General features: G+C 36.3%; 1 protein-coding gene across 1 annotated transcript in view; it reads left to right on the top strand.

Annotated features, from left to right (window-relative positions):
* Positions 1–17,286, top strand: part of LCA5 (LCA5, lebercilin) — a 28,622-nt gene that overhangs the window by 9,266 nt on the left and 2,070 nt on the right. The window contains exons 3-6 of the mRNA XM_003796736.3: positions 11,567–11,704; positions 12,631–12,727; positions 13,705–13,847; positions 15,903–16,035. Of these exons, the coding sequence (XP_003796784.1) occupies positions 11,567–11,704; positions 12,631–12,727; positions 13,705–13,847; positions 15,903–16,035 (511 nt within the window). The remainder of the gene's footprint in view (positions 1–11,566; positions 11,705–12,630; positions 12,728–13,704; positions 13,848–15,902; positions 16,036–17,286) is intronic.

A 17,286-nucleotide genomic window follows, 5' to 3' on the forward strand; every position in this document is an offset into this window, starting at 1 on the left:
GACAGCGCACATGCATGCACACACCTGCACACATGCATGGACAGCGCACATGCATGCACACACCTGCACACATGCATGGACAGCGCACATGCATGGACAGACCTGCACACGCGCATGGACAATACACATGCATGTACACACGTGCACACGCATGGACAGCACACATGCACGTACACACATGCACACACACGGACAGCACACATGCATGTGCACACACACGCACACCCCCTCCCCATATCCCGCAGTTCTCTCCTGTAGCCTGCTATCAAGGGGGTTGATGAATGGTGGGGCAGGAGGGAAGGAAGGAAGGGAGGAAACGGGGCTAGGCCTGTGTATTCTGGCTTATGGACGGGGGTGAATCACACAGCTGCTTATTTGGTGCATGAGAACCAGTCGTCTGTGATGGTGAGTCTTTGACATAGTTAACCATATAGTGTCCTCAATTTTTTTTATGTTGGATGTTAAGAAGTTTTTAAATTAACTTTTTATTTTTAGTTCATTGTAGATGGATATGTAGTTACAAGAAAGTTACATAGGAAGATACCATGTACCTTTCTCCTAGTTTCCCCCAGTAAAAACATATTATATAACTATGATACATCAGTTGTGATGAGTTCATCCCCATCAGCCATACTCAGCTTGCCCTAATTTTACATGTGTCTGTGTTTACATTTGGCTCTGTGTGATTTTATCACATGTATAGATTTCTCTGAGCTCCACCACAGTCAACACACAGGCAGTTCCGTCACAAGGATCCGGCTCACCCTTTTGCAGCCGCAGTTACCTCTTACCTTCTCCCTCTCTAACCTGTGGCATCCACTGATCTGTTCATCATCTCGGTAATTTTGTCATTTCAGGAATGTTCTATAGCAGGACACAACTATAAAAGGGACTCTACCTAACAAATGCAAACATTGTAACCTGGTTGTCTGTACCCTCACGTTAACCTGAAACCAAAAATGTTAAAACTATATTTGTCACCCAATTAAATCCCATTATAATCTATATCGTATTGAGATGAAAAATTTCTAGTGTTGAAAAGGAATTGCTTATAAAGTAAAATATCATTCATTGAGATTTTATTTTCTTTATTATATAATAAGAATTGGCTATGTTTTATTATTTATATATATATGTTTTATCATTTCTGGAGGAAGAAGATTTACAGTGAAATTATGAGATTTATGATTGAAGTGTAAAGGTTAAAACCATTTCAGAAAATAAATTTTGCAGGATCCTTCAGAACTATCCATTTAGGTAGAACCATTGTTAAAGCAACTTTGTGTTAATACTTAAGATATTTTTTCTATTGAAAAAGTAATGTAGGCACTAAAGAGGGGCTTAAAAAATTCAAATAATACAAGGAGATACACAATGAAACATTCCTCCTTTGTGTTCTGCTTCTAGGCCCCTTCCCAAGAAGCAATCGCTGTTAAGAAGCTGTCTGTACCGGTGCAGGCTCATGTCCATGTGTCAGTGCCCTTTTTCATTGTCTAACCAGAGATGTGAGCGTTCCGTACACACTGCTCAACACACATTTATCACTGGAAAGTATACTTGGACACTCTTTACATATTATTATGTGTGTGTGTGATTTTTACATATACACATATATATTTTTACACAGAGGCACACAATTAGCTTTGTACTTTTTAAAGACTGCATAGTATATCATTGTGTAGAAATAAAGAGATGAGCCCTTCCCTTACTAATGTTAAATTAAATTCAGTGTAAAGCTGCCTCCTTTGAGTTTGGCTTAAAGGTTTCTCCGTGCAGAGTGAACTGTACCCTAACTGGATATGTGAACAGAATGCAGCCTACTCCTGGTGGCTGGAGGGATCACTTCTATGGTTTATCTTACAAGGGTACAAGTGAATCTAAGAGTAGAATATAAATGTCTTAACACAATAACTAAGAAAATGACACAAAAGCTACGTTAACCAGTTTGATGAAAATATTTCAAATTGTATATGAAAACACCATACTGTACCCCATGATTGCATTAATGTACACAGCTATCATTTAATAAAAAATAAAAAGAAATTATTAGATTAGAACTGAAGGTCAAATAAAAACTAGTTTATATTTTAGTTATGTTATTAACTAACACCTACCTCTTAACCTGTTAAGTTCCCAGTAAAATGTGGAATTTTATACATATACATGTTATATAAACAAATAAGGTTCAAATTCTGGTTATACACCATTCTAGCTTTGTAATGTGAGCCATATCTGAGCCTTTTTCAGGTCTGTAAAACTTTGCAAATGGTGATCAACAGTGTTAGAGAAAGTTTGTAATGAGTCTGGCTCAGTGCCTGGAACTGATCAGGTACCTAATAGATCAGTAAAAAAAATAAATAAATAAGAAAGAAATGCACTAAAAGTACATTAAATAGAAGTGAATACATCAAATCATAGTAGCATTCTAGAGTTTGAAAGGACCAGAGAACTCGTTTAATACAGTGGTTTTAATTGTGCCCAGTGGACTTGAAGTTTGTTTTTATTTTTAAGGTTTGAAACTACTGATTTGGTTTATTGATTTTTCAAATTTTGGCAGTTATTCACAGGCAGCCACATAAAGGCTGAACTGTGGTGGTGATTGTTGAGTTAGGCTTCAGAAACTCACTTGCCAGCTTCTTTTTTTTTTTTTTTTTGATTGCACTGTTTTTTTTTTTTATTGAATGGTAACTGTGTACATTGATGCACTTTGGGGGTACAGTGTGGTGTTTTCATACATAATCCAAGACACTTCCATCAAACTGGTTAACATAGCCTTCATGTAACTTTCTTAGTTATTATGTCAAAACATTCATATTCTACTCATATAAAGATTCACTTGTACCCTTGCAAGATGAACCACAGAAGTGAACCCTCGATTCCCTCTTCCTACCCCCTCTCCCCCCTCCCTCCCCCCTCCCCATATCACTTGCCAGCTTCTTGAAGCAGCCTCTGAAACACCTCCCAAACACCGAGCTGTGAGCACACGGAGACAGACGTGTTACGTGCTGCCTTCAAGGTCACTGGAACCACATGTGTGGGAAGAATTGCAGTCTTCTGTCTCCTATTCGGTTGCTCTATTACCATCCTAGTAAAATCTTTGGATTTTTATCATATATTTAAAAGCTGAGCAATAGTTTCTCCTTATATAGGGGACCATAAAGTTCATGTGAAACTTAAAATAGTGTGCAATTCAAAACTGTACACCAACTTTATGGCCACCTTGTGTTGGTACATTTTGTGTTTTTTCACAATTTTTAATACAGTATGAATTAAAATATTGAAATTCTGGTTATTTCATCAAGATCTTCTGATTAAATCATCTATAAACTATAAAAGATACAAATCATTTTTTCAAAGTTTGTCATATCAGCTAATTGTTTATAGTGATATGTAGGGCAGGAACCACTTCTAAAATCTGTTTTACTTTTGCTGCTGTAGTAAATGCTGTGATGAATACCATGGAATAAAATCTAGCTGTGTTGGAAGACAGAAGCTCAGAGTAAGGAGAGGCTTGCAAACATTTTTTAAAAAACAGATTTCATTAGAACAAGAGGAACGAGGCCTGCTCCTGAGGGCAGACCTATAATGCAGAGAGGAAGCGTGACTTTTGGATTGTGAGTTTGCTTCTATCTTATCTTGCCCAGAGAAAATGAAGAAGTAATAAGACAGAAATAGCTCATTTAAATGAGCTCAGTCTCCAGATTCAGATGAAGGGTACCCCAGAGGAATGAGGAACCTTGCGAGTGTGATTTCAGAGCCTTGGTTAGCGTACTAAGACGAGAAATAAGAAAGTGAGGAAAAGCAAGTACCAGTGTTTTCAGAGGTAGGCAGAGGTATGTGTTAGAAATTACCAATCAGCGGCTCCGCGCCTGAGGCTCAAGTGGCTAAGGCGCCAGACACGTACACCCAAGGTGGCGGGTTCAAATCCAGCCCGGGCCCGCCAAACAACAATGATGGCTGCAACCAAAAAATAGCCAGGCATTGTGGCAGGCACCTGTGGTCCCAGCTACTTGGGAGGCTGAGGCAGGAGACTCGCTTGAGCCCAGGAGTTGGAGGTTGCTGTGAGCTGTGATGTCACGGCATTCTACCCAGGGGGACAGCTTGAGGCTCCTGTCTCAAAAAAAAAGAAATTACCAATCAGGAAGCTTGATGCTGGTTTTACCAAATTTGAATATATTTGGAAGTTATTGCTCACTTAGAGCTGTTTTCACTTTTTTCCCCCTTAGGATTGCTAGACCAGTACATTCCTCTGCTACCTTGACCTAGGTACTGTATACTGTCCATCCGTATTAGACTCCACTCCATATGTGTAGACGTACTGTATATAGACGCGTGTGCTGTATATCCACATGCTGTAACTATGCTGTCTCCACTAGATAGTAGATACACATATAACACAGTAAGTACAGGAAGTCTTTCATGTTTGGTTTTTAATGGAGAAATGTGGACAATTAGATCAGTGAAGGGTACGGATAAGTAAATAGCTGTCAACTTGGAGAGGAGGTTCCTAGGTGTGTGTTTCAGGGGCCATCTCAGGCCCTATCCCTTCCAGCATGTTCACCAGGCTCCTTAATGATAAGAGCAAGTCTTAGTTGATTTTGTACTTGCAGCATTTGGCATACTGACATAAAATTAATGTTTCTTAAAAGAATGAATAGATGGATCCTATTGATGAAATAAAATGGCATTCATGACAGGTTCAGAAATAGGAGGGGACAGCTTTACGGTGGATGACAAGATCAAGGTTGAATTGATCTGGGCTCAAAATCTGGCCCAAAACAAGTAAGACAAAATTTAATGGTGATAAACTGTTAGGTGCTCAATTTTTTTTCTGTTTATTTTATGAGTATCCTATGGGGAGACCTTATCTGAAGGTAATTCAAGTTAAAAAGAAAAGTATCAGGTGTTTTAGTTTACGATTCTGTATTCATATTGCTGCTTGAAAGTTATCTGAAGGGGAGAATAGCTGACCAAGTAGGGTGGCTCCCCTGTCCTAGGAGGTAATAATAACTTCAATTTTACCAGTCAGATTACTTATAACAATGGGTATGAAATTTTAGGTAACAAACTGACATTTGGAGAGTAAAGAGGACAGGCAGGACAGGAGGTGAAAAAACTGGGGTTTAAGAGACAGTGGAAAAACCAGGGAATCATGGATAAGCTGAAAGGAAGGTGTGGTTTGCTTTATTACGTATGCCTATGCCGGTGTGTGTGGAAGAGGAGCAGTGACCTGATGGGTGCTCCTGGGGCAATGCAAACCTAATGATGACTACTGGGAAACGGTTTCTACTCTCTCGTGAGGAAAACTGCCTAATAACTGGAGTTGTCGAACTATGAATTTGAATTAAGAAGCTTTTTCCCACTGAAAGTATTGTGCGCAGCTCAGTGTCTAACCTGCTAGGGATATTGTGAGAGGCATTCCTAGATGGGGGACCGAGGAGATGACCTTTTAAAGTCCTTCCTTACGTAAAGCTCTAAGTCTTTAGAATTGCGTTGTAACAACACTGAGCAGAGATTAAAACAACTGACGTTTATAGACCTGTTTTAACAAGGGCGGTATTGTTAAGTATATATTGCTTTATTAATTAATAAAAACAAGTAAAGGTTAGTCTTTGGGATTGCTTGGAAAATTGTTAAATTATGTTAATTCTTTATTTCTCCCTGTTAAAGAGTGCTGTGATTTTCCTTCTGGAAAAAAGTTACAAGTATTTTTATATATTTTTTAAAATTTTTGAAACATTTGTTTAAAGACATTTTAAAATTTACAGTGATGTGGGGGAAAAGATCCATGGTCCTCCAACCAAACATGCTACTGTTTGTGCTTCTCATGCTGTCTTAATTTTTTTTCCTTATGAAATATTTTGGAAATGTGGATAAGAGAATATTTAAAACATTCCTGTACCTATTTGATATTTTAAAATTTTTGCTTTACATCTTATTTTGTAGAATACCGTGTGGCATCAGACTTTCAGATCCTTCTTCCAGACCCCCGTCTGCTCTCCCTCCTCAAAAGTGACTGTTTTTCTGCAGTTGTTAGATATGTTTTCTACCTATTTTATTTTATATTTAAACATTTTCAGAAATTATATTTTTATTGTTATAAGTAATACATGTGCATTATAAAAAATTAGAGGAAAATAAAAAGATAAAACTTAACATTCTTACTATCCAGATTTACCATTTTTAATATTTTAGTGTGTATCTTTCTGGATCTTTCTCTTCAGTGTGAATGTTTTATACACATGGAGTTAGACATGATGAAGTTTCTTTCTATTGCTAACTTGCTGGGGGTTTTGTTTTAAATCATGGATTGTGTTGAATTTTATCAAATGCTCAAATACCTTTTAACTGGTCAAATGCTTTTATTTAACATATGACAATACATTTATATAATTTTAATCTTAAAATACTCTTTTCTTTCTTTGGATAGATGCTGCTTAATCATGATAAAATTTTTACAAATTGCTGAATTTCTTTTGCTAATATTTGTTTGGGATTTTTGCAGCAATATTCATATATAAGAATAGCCTATGACTTTATTTTTCAAGCTGTCCTTATCCAGTTTTGACATCAAAATTATATAAATTCTCAAGAATGATGTGTAGTTTCTTCTTCTTTCTGTTCTTTTTTACACATTTGAAAAGACAGGGATGTGTATTTCTTAAACTGTGTTAGAGTTCACGTCTGAAAGCATTTAGATGTGGTGCCTATTTGGGAGTTTGTTTTTACTTTTCTGTTCGTTTCTATTTATCTGCTTCATTTCATAATTATAGATTGATTTAGGGATTGTAGTTATTTTTTAGTTACTTGGAATAATTTATATTTTATGGAAAATTATTCATCTCAGATTTTGTATTTGTTGGTACTAAGTTTTTCTTATTATTTATGATTTTTAAAATATCTGCCATTTCTATAGATTCCCCACTTTTATTCCTAATATAACAAATATATATACGTCTCTTCTTTTTAAAACGTGCCAAGCAATTAGCATGTTTAGAACTGTGTTATTTTTTAGGTTCAGAATTAAACTTGACACATGTTCAAGGTTGTTTTACTTTTCTGGTGAATTTTAATTTTAATCATTAAATAGTAACTTCTTACTCCTCTCTGCATTTTGTCTTAAAGCCTGTTTCACTGTCACTGGTTTTCTTTTTAGCACTTTCATCTAATAAGTTATTTTTTTTTACTGTACCCTCTACTTTTGCGTCATCTCTGTGCTCGGGTAATCGTTGGCTAAATGTTTAAGGAGAAAACACAACGTAACGTTCTCTTTTTCAACAAAGTTAGTCATTCACCTTTGTTACCACTACGGAGATATTTGGATCTACGCGGATAATCTGTAAAATAAAATTATAATCTTTTCTGCCTTTTTTCTCCTTCTTGTCTTTTCTTTCTACTCTGCTTCTCTGCCGTCTTCAGAGTGACACATGCTTTTTCCATTCTTTTAGAGTTTAACCTTAAGTTTTTAAAGTGTACTTGTATCGAGGAAATCTAAACTAGTTAACCCTCTTTCTTAAACTGTTAGGAAGGTAGAACCCTTTGCAGATTCTCCTCCTGTCATCTTCCACCTGCTGTTGTCTGACTCAGTGTAGTTTCTCCTTAACCCTTTCTTCCTGTTTTTACGTACTTGTTAGGCTTCCCGTTGTTCCTGCAGGTTACTGTTGTTCATTATTTCTTTCCTTCAGGAATTTCTTTCTTTCTTACTGAAATATATTTTTCTTTCATTGAGAGCTTCTGAGTCGCAAAATTTTTTGTCTTTGAAAATATTTTATCTTTACTCTTGAATGATGGTGTTACTTGTTCTTGCCCGGGTTCTAGGTTGGTAGTTAGGACCATTTGGAATTTGAGTATTGTACTATCTCTAGCACCCTTAAATGCATTTTTCTTTAAGTTGAATTGTTTCCTGTTTTGCACCAAAATTATCTCTGGGTAGGATTTTTTAAATTAACTTTTTATATGGAAATAATTTCAAGGTTACAGAGAGTTGCAAATTAAAACTAGTACAAAGAACAGTCCTACACACATAACCCAGATTCTTCTATTGTTAACATTTTACCCCATTTGTGTTATCATATGCACACATGTTCTCTCGTGTGACCTCTCTGTGTCAAATACACATTCACAAGAATTTTTTCTTTTGACAGTAAGTCGTGTACAACAGCTCTTTACCTGAAAATGTATCAGTATGTGTTTTTTCAGAATCCAGATAAGCCCTCCTATAACCGTAGTACAATGAAGGTTGTACCGTGATTTATATTTGTATGGTATTTTCCTCTAATCTACCAGCCACAGTACAGTTTTTTCAGTTGACTTAATGTCTTAAACCTTTCTTAATTTTTTTAACAGTATTTGTTTGTCTGACTTGTTACCTTTTTAAAGACTAAAACATTTGTCACTCAGAAGCTCTCAAGAAAGAAAAATATATTTCAGTAAGAAAATAATCCCTGATGGGAAGACGCCATCATGAGCAATGGTACCACGCCGGGCACTGTGTTGACAGCACCGTCCCTCCCTCAGTGAAAGCTCCAGGCGAGAGTCAGGGATTGCGCTGAATTTTCCAGGTCATTGACCATCTTTTATCTGGAACATATATACATACTTTTGTCATCTTTTTAATGACATTCGCATTTTTTGAAGATACTGTCCTCTTCCCTTCTTTATTTAATAGAATATCCTGAATTTTGTATTTCTCTAATGTTTGATTATGATTAGACTGAGGTTTTTGCATTCTTTGTGTAAATATTGAATAGGTGATGTTATTTCCTTTTTAAGATGTCATGGCTGGTCACAGTGGACCATGCCTATAACCCTAGCATTCTAGAAGGCCAAGGCAGGAGGGTCTCTTTGAAGTCAGGAGCTGGAGACCAGCCTGAGCAAGAGTGAGACCTTGTCTCTACAAAAAATAGAAAAATTATCTGGGCATGGTGGCAAGCATCGGTAGTCCCAGCTACTCAGGAGGCTGAAGCAGGAGGATTGCCTGACCTCAGGAGCTTGAGCTTGCAGTGAGCTATGATGATGCCACTGCATTCTAGCCAGGGTGACAGAGGGTCACTATCAGGAAAAAAAAAAAAAGATGCCACTTGTAGAGGCGTAGAGGGCTCGCCTGGCCCCTTCATGGTAACGCTGCAGGTGGTGGGGTATGAGACAGAGACGTGCATAAAACACCACCACTCGGAGGGTGGTTGTCTTTGTCTGCTATATCTACTGTGCTTCCCTTACAAGGAAACCAGTAAACAGTCTGTGAGGAGCTGCTTTAGGAATATGTAAGTATCTCATTTCTCATCAAAATGTAGCATTCTTTGATGATTCTTTCCTGATCATTGTTTTCATGGTAATTTTTCTAATTCCATATCTCTCTTTAAATCGTCAGTTCTGAACATCCCTAGCTTTTTTGTTTTTGTTTTTCAATTTGCTTTCCCCCCACTTTGTCATTACATTTTAGATTCCTATTACATTATAAACACATTTCACAAAGAATATGGATGGCCAATAAACATGAAAATTAACTTTAGTAGTAATCAAAGAAATACAAGCTAAAATAATTATTTCCTTTTTGGGCCAATCTGCTAGATTAAAGAGCTATAATATTCAGTTACTGCAAGAATGAAGTAAAATAAAGGCTGCTAGACTTTCAAAGAGAATGTAAATGTTACAGCTCTTCCCAAGGGCATTTTGGTTATGCTTTTCAAAAGGCTTAAAATTGTACAAATGTCTGTCAACCCATAAACTTCATTTTTTTTTTACTTGTAAACTTCAATTTTAGTGCTTTTTATGATGTATAACGTGTTTAAAATGTCTTTGTATTTGCTCCCTCTTGCCAATCCCTGCCCACTAATCCCCAGTTGATCTACTTTTTGTCCATATAAAATTAGTTTGCATGTTCAAGAATTTTATATAAGTGAAGTCATACAGTATTTAACCTTACATGCCAAGCTTCTTTCATTCAGCAGAATTATTTTGATATTTAAACATGTTACATATATCAATTGTTCATTTTTTGTCCTTGCTGAGCAGTAAACATACTTACTGTGTAGATCTACACCACACACATTTTGTCCATTGTTTGTTGAACATTTGGGTTGTTTCCAGTTTGGGGGCTCTTACAAATAAAACTGCTAAGAATATTTCTGCAGAAGTCTTTGGGCACAGGTCTGCGCCCCACCCCCGCCCCAGGGGAAAACCCTAAGTGTGGAGAGATCATGTTACCTGGCAGGTACGTGTTTACTGCCCAGCTCTCCAGAGTGTCACGCCATTTCACATGGCGTAGCGTGTGTGACCAAAAGCGCCAAAAGCATAGCGTGGTTCTGGCTGCTGCTCATCTGCGCCAGTATTTGGTGTGTTCTCTTTTTCTAGTTGTAGACATTCTAATCGATGAGTAGCGCTGTTTCATTGTGGCTTTAATTTGCATTTCCTTTGCAGCTAATAATATTGAAGTATTTGTTTGGTGTGCCTATATACCTCTGTGTATCTCTTTGCATTATGTTTTGGAATATGCCCTCCACTTTTTTACTGAGCTGTCTGGTTTCTTAACACTGAATTTTGTGAGATACATATGTATGTATTTTAGTCAGAAAAATAAATAAGAGTCTCAAACCATAGACACCAAAATGTTGATAGCGATTATCACAGTGTAACAGAATTTTAACTGCTTTTCGTTATATAACTTTCTCTGTGATTTCATAATGCTTTAAAATAAATATGTTTGTAATAACTATTTATAATATAAAAGTTTTTTTCCCATCTAGAAGTTAGAAATGGGCTTGGAGTCTGTAGCACAGTGGTTATGCCACCAGCCACATACACTGATGGTGGTGGGTTTGAACCCGGCCCTGGCCAGCTAAACAACAATAACAACTGCAACAAAAAAATAGCCAAGTGTTGTGGTGAGCGCCTGTAGTCCCAGCTACTTGGGAGGGTGAGGCAAGAGAATAACGTAAGCCCAAGAGTTTGAGGTTGCTGTGAGCTGTGACATCATAGCACTCTACTGAGGGCCACATAGTGAAACTCTGTCTCAAAAAAAAAAAAAAAAGAAGAAGTTAGAAATGGTATTTTAACAACTTAAGTTGTTTTAAAAGAAAGTATTTTCACTTAAATTCTTTCATAAACTTTGTGGAACATGTTTGAAGACCATGGAAATAGCTATTGCTTTTATTTAGGGATGTTTTACTAGGTATTCTGTTAACCTTGAGATGCGCTGTATAATTTTAGATGACTTGGTGTTTAATTATTTGTTAAGCAGGGAATTTTCATAGCCTGTGTTCCCCATCTTGTTGTTTGGCTGTCTTTTGCCTTCAACTTAAATAATTATCCATCTGTGCTTCAGTTAAATGCTTAAGAATTTAGTTACAAATTATTGTGGAAAATAAAGTAATAATAGGGTAGGTACCTTATTTAAATAGTTGGTAAATCTATTTTCCAGTTATATTCGTGAACGCTAAGGCCAGACTGATTTACATTTTGTACCCCTAAAAACATCATTTTGACACCGCTATGTGCTAGTTTTTACTGTTGAACTCTTTTTTTTTTTTTTAAGAAAGTACTGGTTTTTATGTGTTTGTACATATAGGAGCTCTCAAAAAACCTGGAGCTGAGTACTAGCAGTTTCCAACGACAGTTAGTTGCTGAAAGGAAAAGGGCATATGAGGCTCGTGACGAAAATAAAATTCTCCAAAAGGAGCTACAGCAACTATATCACAAGTTAAAGGTCAGAACTTCGTTTTAAATTGCATTGTTTTGTTGTAATATATATTATGTGAAAGCCAAATATTTTGGAACACCATTACTATTCATGTTTGTAAGATGGTAAAATAAAACTTTAAAATGCTGACATTATCTGGCATTTAGAAAAGGTTTATTGATATAATCACTCTCACCAAGTGAACCACAGAATATACTAATGTGAATGATGTAACTGACATAAACTGTAAAATCCTGGAAGAAAATTATGGGAACTAAATTTTTCTTTTGCTGTGTAGTTGAATTACTCAGTATTCTTCCTCAGCTCATGCCATGATCCAGTATTTTAAAGTTGTCTCAAATATGTATATGCATTTTATTTTCACAGTGTTTCGGTGGAACATTCAAATTATTTAATTTTATTAAATAAATGTTCTTAATTCTATGTAGAGCTCATTGATAGGTGGAAATTTTGCGCAAAATTGTACAAATTTATGCAGAGTTTTATTTTTGTTAATCACATTCTTAGAAAAAAACCCATAGCTCTAAAATGGCAAGAAAGCTTATATTTAAATATAGTGGTCTAATTTTTAACTCATCAATAATTCAGGATCCATTTTTGAGAGGTGCTAACTAAATTATTTGTCACGGTGGCTAAGCCTGGTTGCCAGTTAAGGTAGAACTAGCTCTATCAAGTAAGAATGGGCAGAAGATGAAGTCTGCTGTAATATTTTTTTTATTGCCAGAACATATGGGATGTTTTAGGGAAAATAACTGCTTTACCCTAACCTAAATGTATTAGAGATATTGCGTTCTGTAGTCTGGTAATTACAGAAGGAAGTTAAGCCAGGGATATTTCCGTATAGTAAAAAGAGGAAAAAACGATTGACAGAGTCAGTTTTTTTGGTTTAAGCTGAGACTCTACTTCCTTAATTGTATTGAGTTTGTTTTCAGGAAAAGGAGAGAGAACTGGATATAAAAAACATATATTCTAATCGTCTGCCAAAGAGTTCTCCAAAGAAAGAAAAAGAACGTACATCAAAAAAAAATGGTATAGTAGCTATTATTGTTGAAAAATTGATACAGCCAATTAGTTATTAATAATATAATAAATTAATTCTGAAATGGAAGGGAAAGGAAAAAACCACACTGAAACACATTTAAATTGGATGTATTCTTTACAATTTAAAATTTGTGGGGTTTTTTGAGACAAGAGCCTCACTATGTCGTCCTAGGTAGAGTGCTATGGCATCACAGCTCACAGCAGCCTCTAACTCTTGGGCTCAAGTGATTCTCTTGCCTCAGCCTCCCAAGTAGCTGGGATTACAGGTGCCGCCACAAGGCCCAGCTATTGGAGATAACTCAGAGTGGTCTTGAACTCTTGAGCTCAGGCAATCTATCTGCCTGGGCCTCCAGAGAGCTAGGATTACAGGAGTGAGAGCCTTCTAACAAGTTAAATTTTTGTAGTTAATTATCAGAAATCTTTTTAACTTTTTTAGTTTTTTCTTCAGAAGAGAGGGGAAAAAATATGGTTTACAGAATTTCTTGAGATTCCTTTATTGTGATTTAAAAAACTTTAACGAAAACATATAAACATACACACTAGGATAATGAATCTTCATTTATGAACCACGTAGCTTTAGCAATTATGCTTTTCACCAATTTTATTTGATCTTTCTTTTAACTTTTTTCTAGAGTATTTTAAAGCAAATCTCAAATGTTATGTGATTTCGCTTTTAAATACTTTGTGTTATACATAACCCTTTGCTTTTTAACAAAGGCTTAATTTCTCTCTTACGTGAATTGCAAAAATTTTTAAACTTTATAGAAACTTTATAGCATTTATAATCAGAATTTTCCCCAAATCAATAATGGCCAGTAAATATTAGAAACAAAAATAGTAAGTATTCATCGAGCTGAGCAAAACATGTATTATCTTATTTCGGTAGTAAATATATCATTTGGATTCCATATATCTTAGCATTGTTCAATGTGATTAGAAAAATTCTTTTCTAATTTTCATGGTAGCTGCATGCCAGAGTGATTTTACAGACCTGTGTACAAAAGGAGTACAAACCACTGAAGACTCAGAGGTGGAAGAATTTCCTATGATACCACAAACGATGACGTTTTATGAAAACAAATGGGGAGAACGAGAACGTCTCGCTTCGGTGAGTTTGACAACATGATTATGTGTTCAACTCTAGGCTCGCGGTTATTCCTAAGAACACAACGTCAAACATTTGAACGTTTCAGTAATGAAACTAGTGCTCTATCTGTTGGATATGTAATTAATCTTTTAAAAAGAAAGAGATGATCTCTGTGTATTTCATAAGCTTCCTTGGAATTGACTCTTTTAGTTCATGTGTCATCTCTCAGCGGCTTCAGAAAGATTTATTGTACCTTTTGGGTTAGAAGTAAAAGAGAATTTTTTTCTAAATTTCGTACCTTGCATCTGCCCACATAGTCTTGGGAAACTCTCAGTGCTTTATGTTTAAAAGCAAATTGTAGTTTTTGAATGATTTGTTAGCGTTTGATCAATGTTTCTTGGCCTCTTGGATAGGAGTATTTTACAGAATGCTGAACAAGATAATTGCAGCAGATTCTGACTTTATATCATTTAACTTAGAGTGGAATTTTTTGGGGGGGAATTGTGTTGGACCCTCATTTAAAAGGACTTTCGTACTGAATCACTTGAAGGTTTGTTTTTCTATGAGGGTATTATTAGTGCTTACAATTTAAAGTACAAAGAAAACAATATATCACAGATCTAAAATATTTCATATAATATGTTTTTGTACTTTGTAAGTTTCCCAGTGGGCCTGAGATCTCTCTTTGCCATATAAAACAGAAAGAGTGGACTGATTTGGTTCCTCATTCCTCTGTGTATACTTTTCTTACTTGTTTGTTTATTTTCATCTTATAATTCTTAACTTTAAAAGACTAAAAATAATCAGTCTTTATACTCTTAAGATTCAGCAAGAGAAGTACAACCTGATGTAGTGAAAAAAGATGGGGTTAGACCTGCTTTTTAGTTATATTTTAATTCTAACATTTACTTGTATGACTTCTTGGAGCTCAGTTTTCTCATCTGTAAAATGGGGGTTAGGCTACTTTTCAGGGTTGTGATAATGACTAATCATGAAGTTTATAAAGCTTTGAAACTGAACCCACCCCACTATAAAGGGCTTCACAAATGATAGGTTAGAGTACAGGCTAAGTTGCTATTAGAAGGAGACTCAATATAATGGATTAAATAAAAAACAGGTCTTTCTTTTGTAATGGAGTAAAGTCAGTGGGTAATTCCAGATTTCTAGGCAGCTTTACTCCATGGTAACCATCTCTTATCTTACTGAGCTTCCATTTTAGAGCATAGGACTCTTCTAATGGTCGAAGCTGCTCATCACCCCAAGGGAAGGGGGAATGGGAAGGGGAGGGCAGGCACCTTCAGTTTTCATAAATGTGATCAGAAGTTGCACACACACTTCCACTCACCTCCCATTGGCCCAGTGTGGATGCAGGCAGGTTTGCAAATGTAACCTCCAGCTGAGCAGCCCCATGTCCTGCCAAACCTCAGGAGATTGTTGCTAAAAGGAAGAAGGTGAAATGGATACTAAGATATGATTCTCTACTACACAAGTCTTTACTAATAAGAGAGGTTTTACTTTTATGAAGAAAAACTACGCATACATATTTGAAAAGGTCCATAAGAAACAAATTTTAAGTTTATAACTCTTTGATGTGATTTGAATATTATAAAATGTGTTAATTGGAAGCTTTGACATAGTATAAACTGGAAAGAGTCAATGCAGTTGTCCTTGCCTTTATAGTCAACAGAGGCTCAGTTGGCCGCCAGAGCTGGCCAATAGCCATTTCTGGTTAACTGAATTAATCAGGTTTTGCTGTGAAAATGTACAAAGCAAGGATACTTCTGAAACTTGTCTCTTCAGAACTCTATGTAGGGCTTTTGCTTTACTTCGATTGTTCTGATTCTAATATGTCTTATAAAGACTTCTTTAAAATTTTAACTGAAGTAAATAATCCTGTGTGTTTTTTAAGTATCTTTCAAAGGGTGGTAATTTGTGACTTGCTGGTTTATTAATTGAAAATTGGCTTTAATTTTTAACTTACTTGGTAATCATATTTATGGAAGATAAATCTATGATTTTTAATAGTTTTTCCCCTTTTTCTATGTGTGAACTTGCATTTTAAAAAATGTGTACTAGGACCTGGAACCCCAGGAGGGAGATAAACCTGGAGGAGCAAGGATGCTAAATCCATTTGTGGAAAGAGAAGAAAAATTCATGAAAGATCAAGGACTTCGTTTTGCAAAACAGGAGATGGAGAAGCTGGAGGATGGTAAGAAAAAGAGTTTGTTTAAGCAAGTGACGAATCAGTGTCCCTTGGGAAAGAAAAGGTTCACCTCCCTGAACGACTTCCAGCTGCGTTCTGAGTTGGTCGTCTAGAACAAGACAGGGCTGGTGCAGTAGCAGTGCGTGGGCATATCAGGAGCTGCAACCGTTGGAATACGGTTATTAGCGAAAGAAAAAAAAATTGAAGACTGTAAGTCAGTCGTTATTTGGGGCTAAGGAATAAGGACACGTTACCTTTGGAAAATTGAGATAAAGGAAGGAATTCTTTGTATATGAACTAAAGCTCAGTGGAGGCACAATTGAAAGACAGTCGTCTTTATTGACACTCTCTAGCCCACACCAGCTTAAGCATGGAAATCAATGAATTATGAGGTTCTGAATATAGTCCTATAGTTTTTCATTAGTTTTAATGTATAATATAAATCTTTAGTATGTTCAACCATTAATGTGGAAGTTTAGTGAGCCAATACTGAGTTTCAGATAGGAAAATGAAGCTTTTAGAATAAATTCATTTCTATCTGGATAAAATGGCTTCCAAGTGTGGGCAAGAGGGATCCCAACTCTAATCTTTGAATGTATTCTATTAGTTATGTAATAGCTGCTTACAGAGGAATACCTTTTTTTTCCCCTTTAGCTGAAGATAGTGGAACATAAAATCATAAGCCATGGCTGCTTAGAGTGTGTGTGTATATACGTGTGTGTATGTGTGTGGGGGGAGGTATCTGCTTAGAGTGTGTGTATATATGTGTGTAGGTGTGTGGGGGAGGTATCTGCTTGGAGTGTGTGTGTATATATGTGTGTAGGTGTGTGGGGGAGGTATCTGCTTGGAGTGTGTGTGTATATATGTGTGTAGGTGTGTGTGTGGGGTATCTGCTTGGAGTGTGTGTGTATATATGTGTGTATGTGTGGGGGGGAGGTATCTGCTTGGAGTGTGTGTATATATATGTGTGTAGGTGTGTGTGTGAGAGGTATCTGCTTGCAGTGTGTGTGTATATATGTGTATATGTGTGGGGGGGAGGTATCTGCTTAGAGTGTGTGTGTATATATGTGTGTATGTGTGTGTGGGAAGGTATCTGCTTGGAGTGTGTGTGTATATATGTGTGTATGTGTGGGGGGGGAGGTATCTGCTTGGAGTGTGTGTATATATATGTGTGTAGGTGTGTGTGTGGGGTATCTGCTTGGAGTGTGTGTGTATATATGTGTGTATGTGTGGGGGGGAGGTATCTGCTTGGAGTGT

Source organism: Otolemur garnettii, unplaced genomic scaffold (assembly GCF_000181295.1).
Source record: "Otolemur garnettii isolate 467f Iridium unplaced genomic scaffold, OtoGar3 scaffold00107, whole genome shotgun sequence".
Lineage (NCBI taxonomy): Eukaryota > Metazoa > Chordata > Mammalia > Primates > Galagidae > Otolemur > Otolemur garnettii.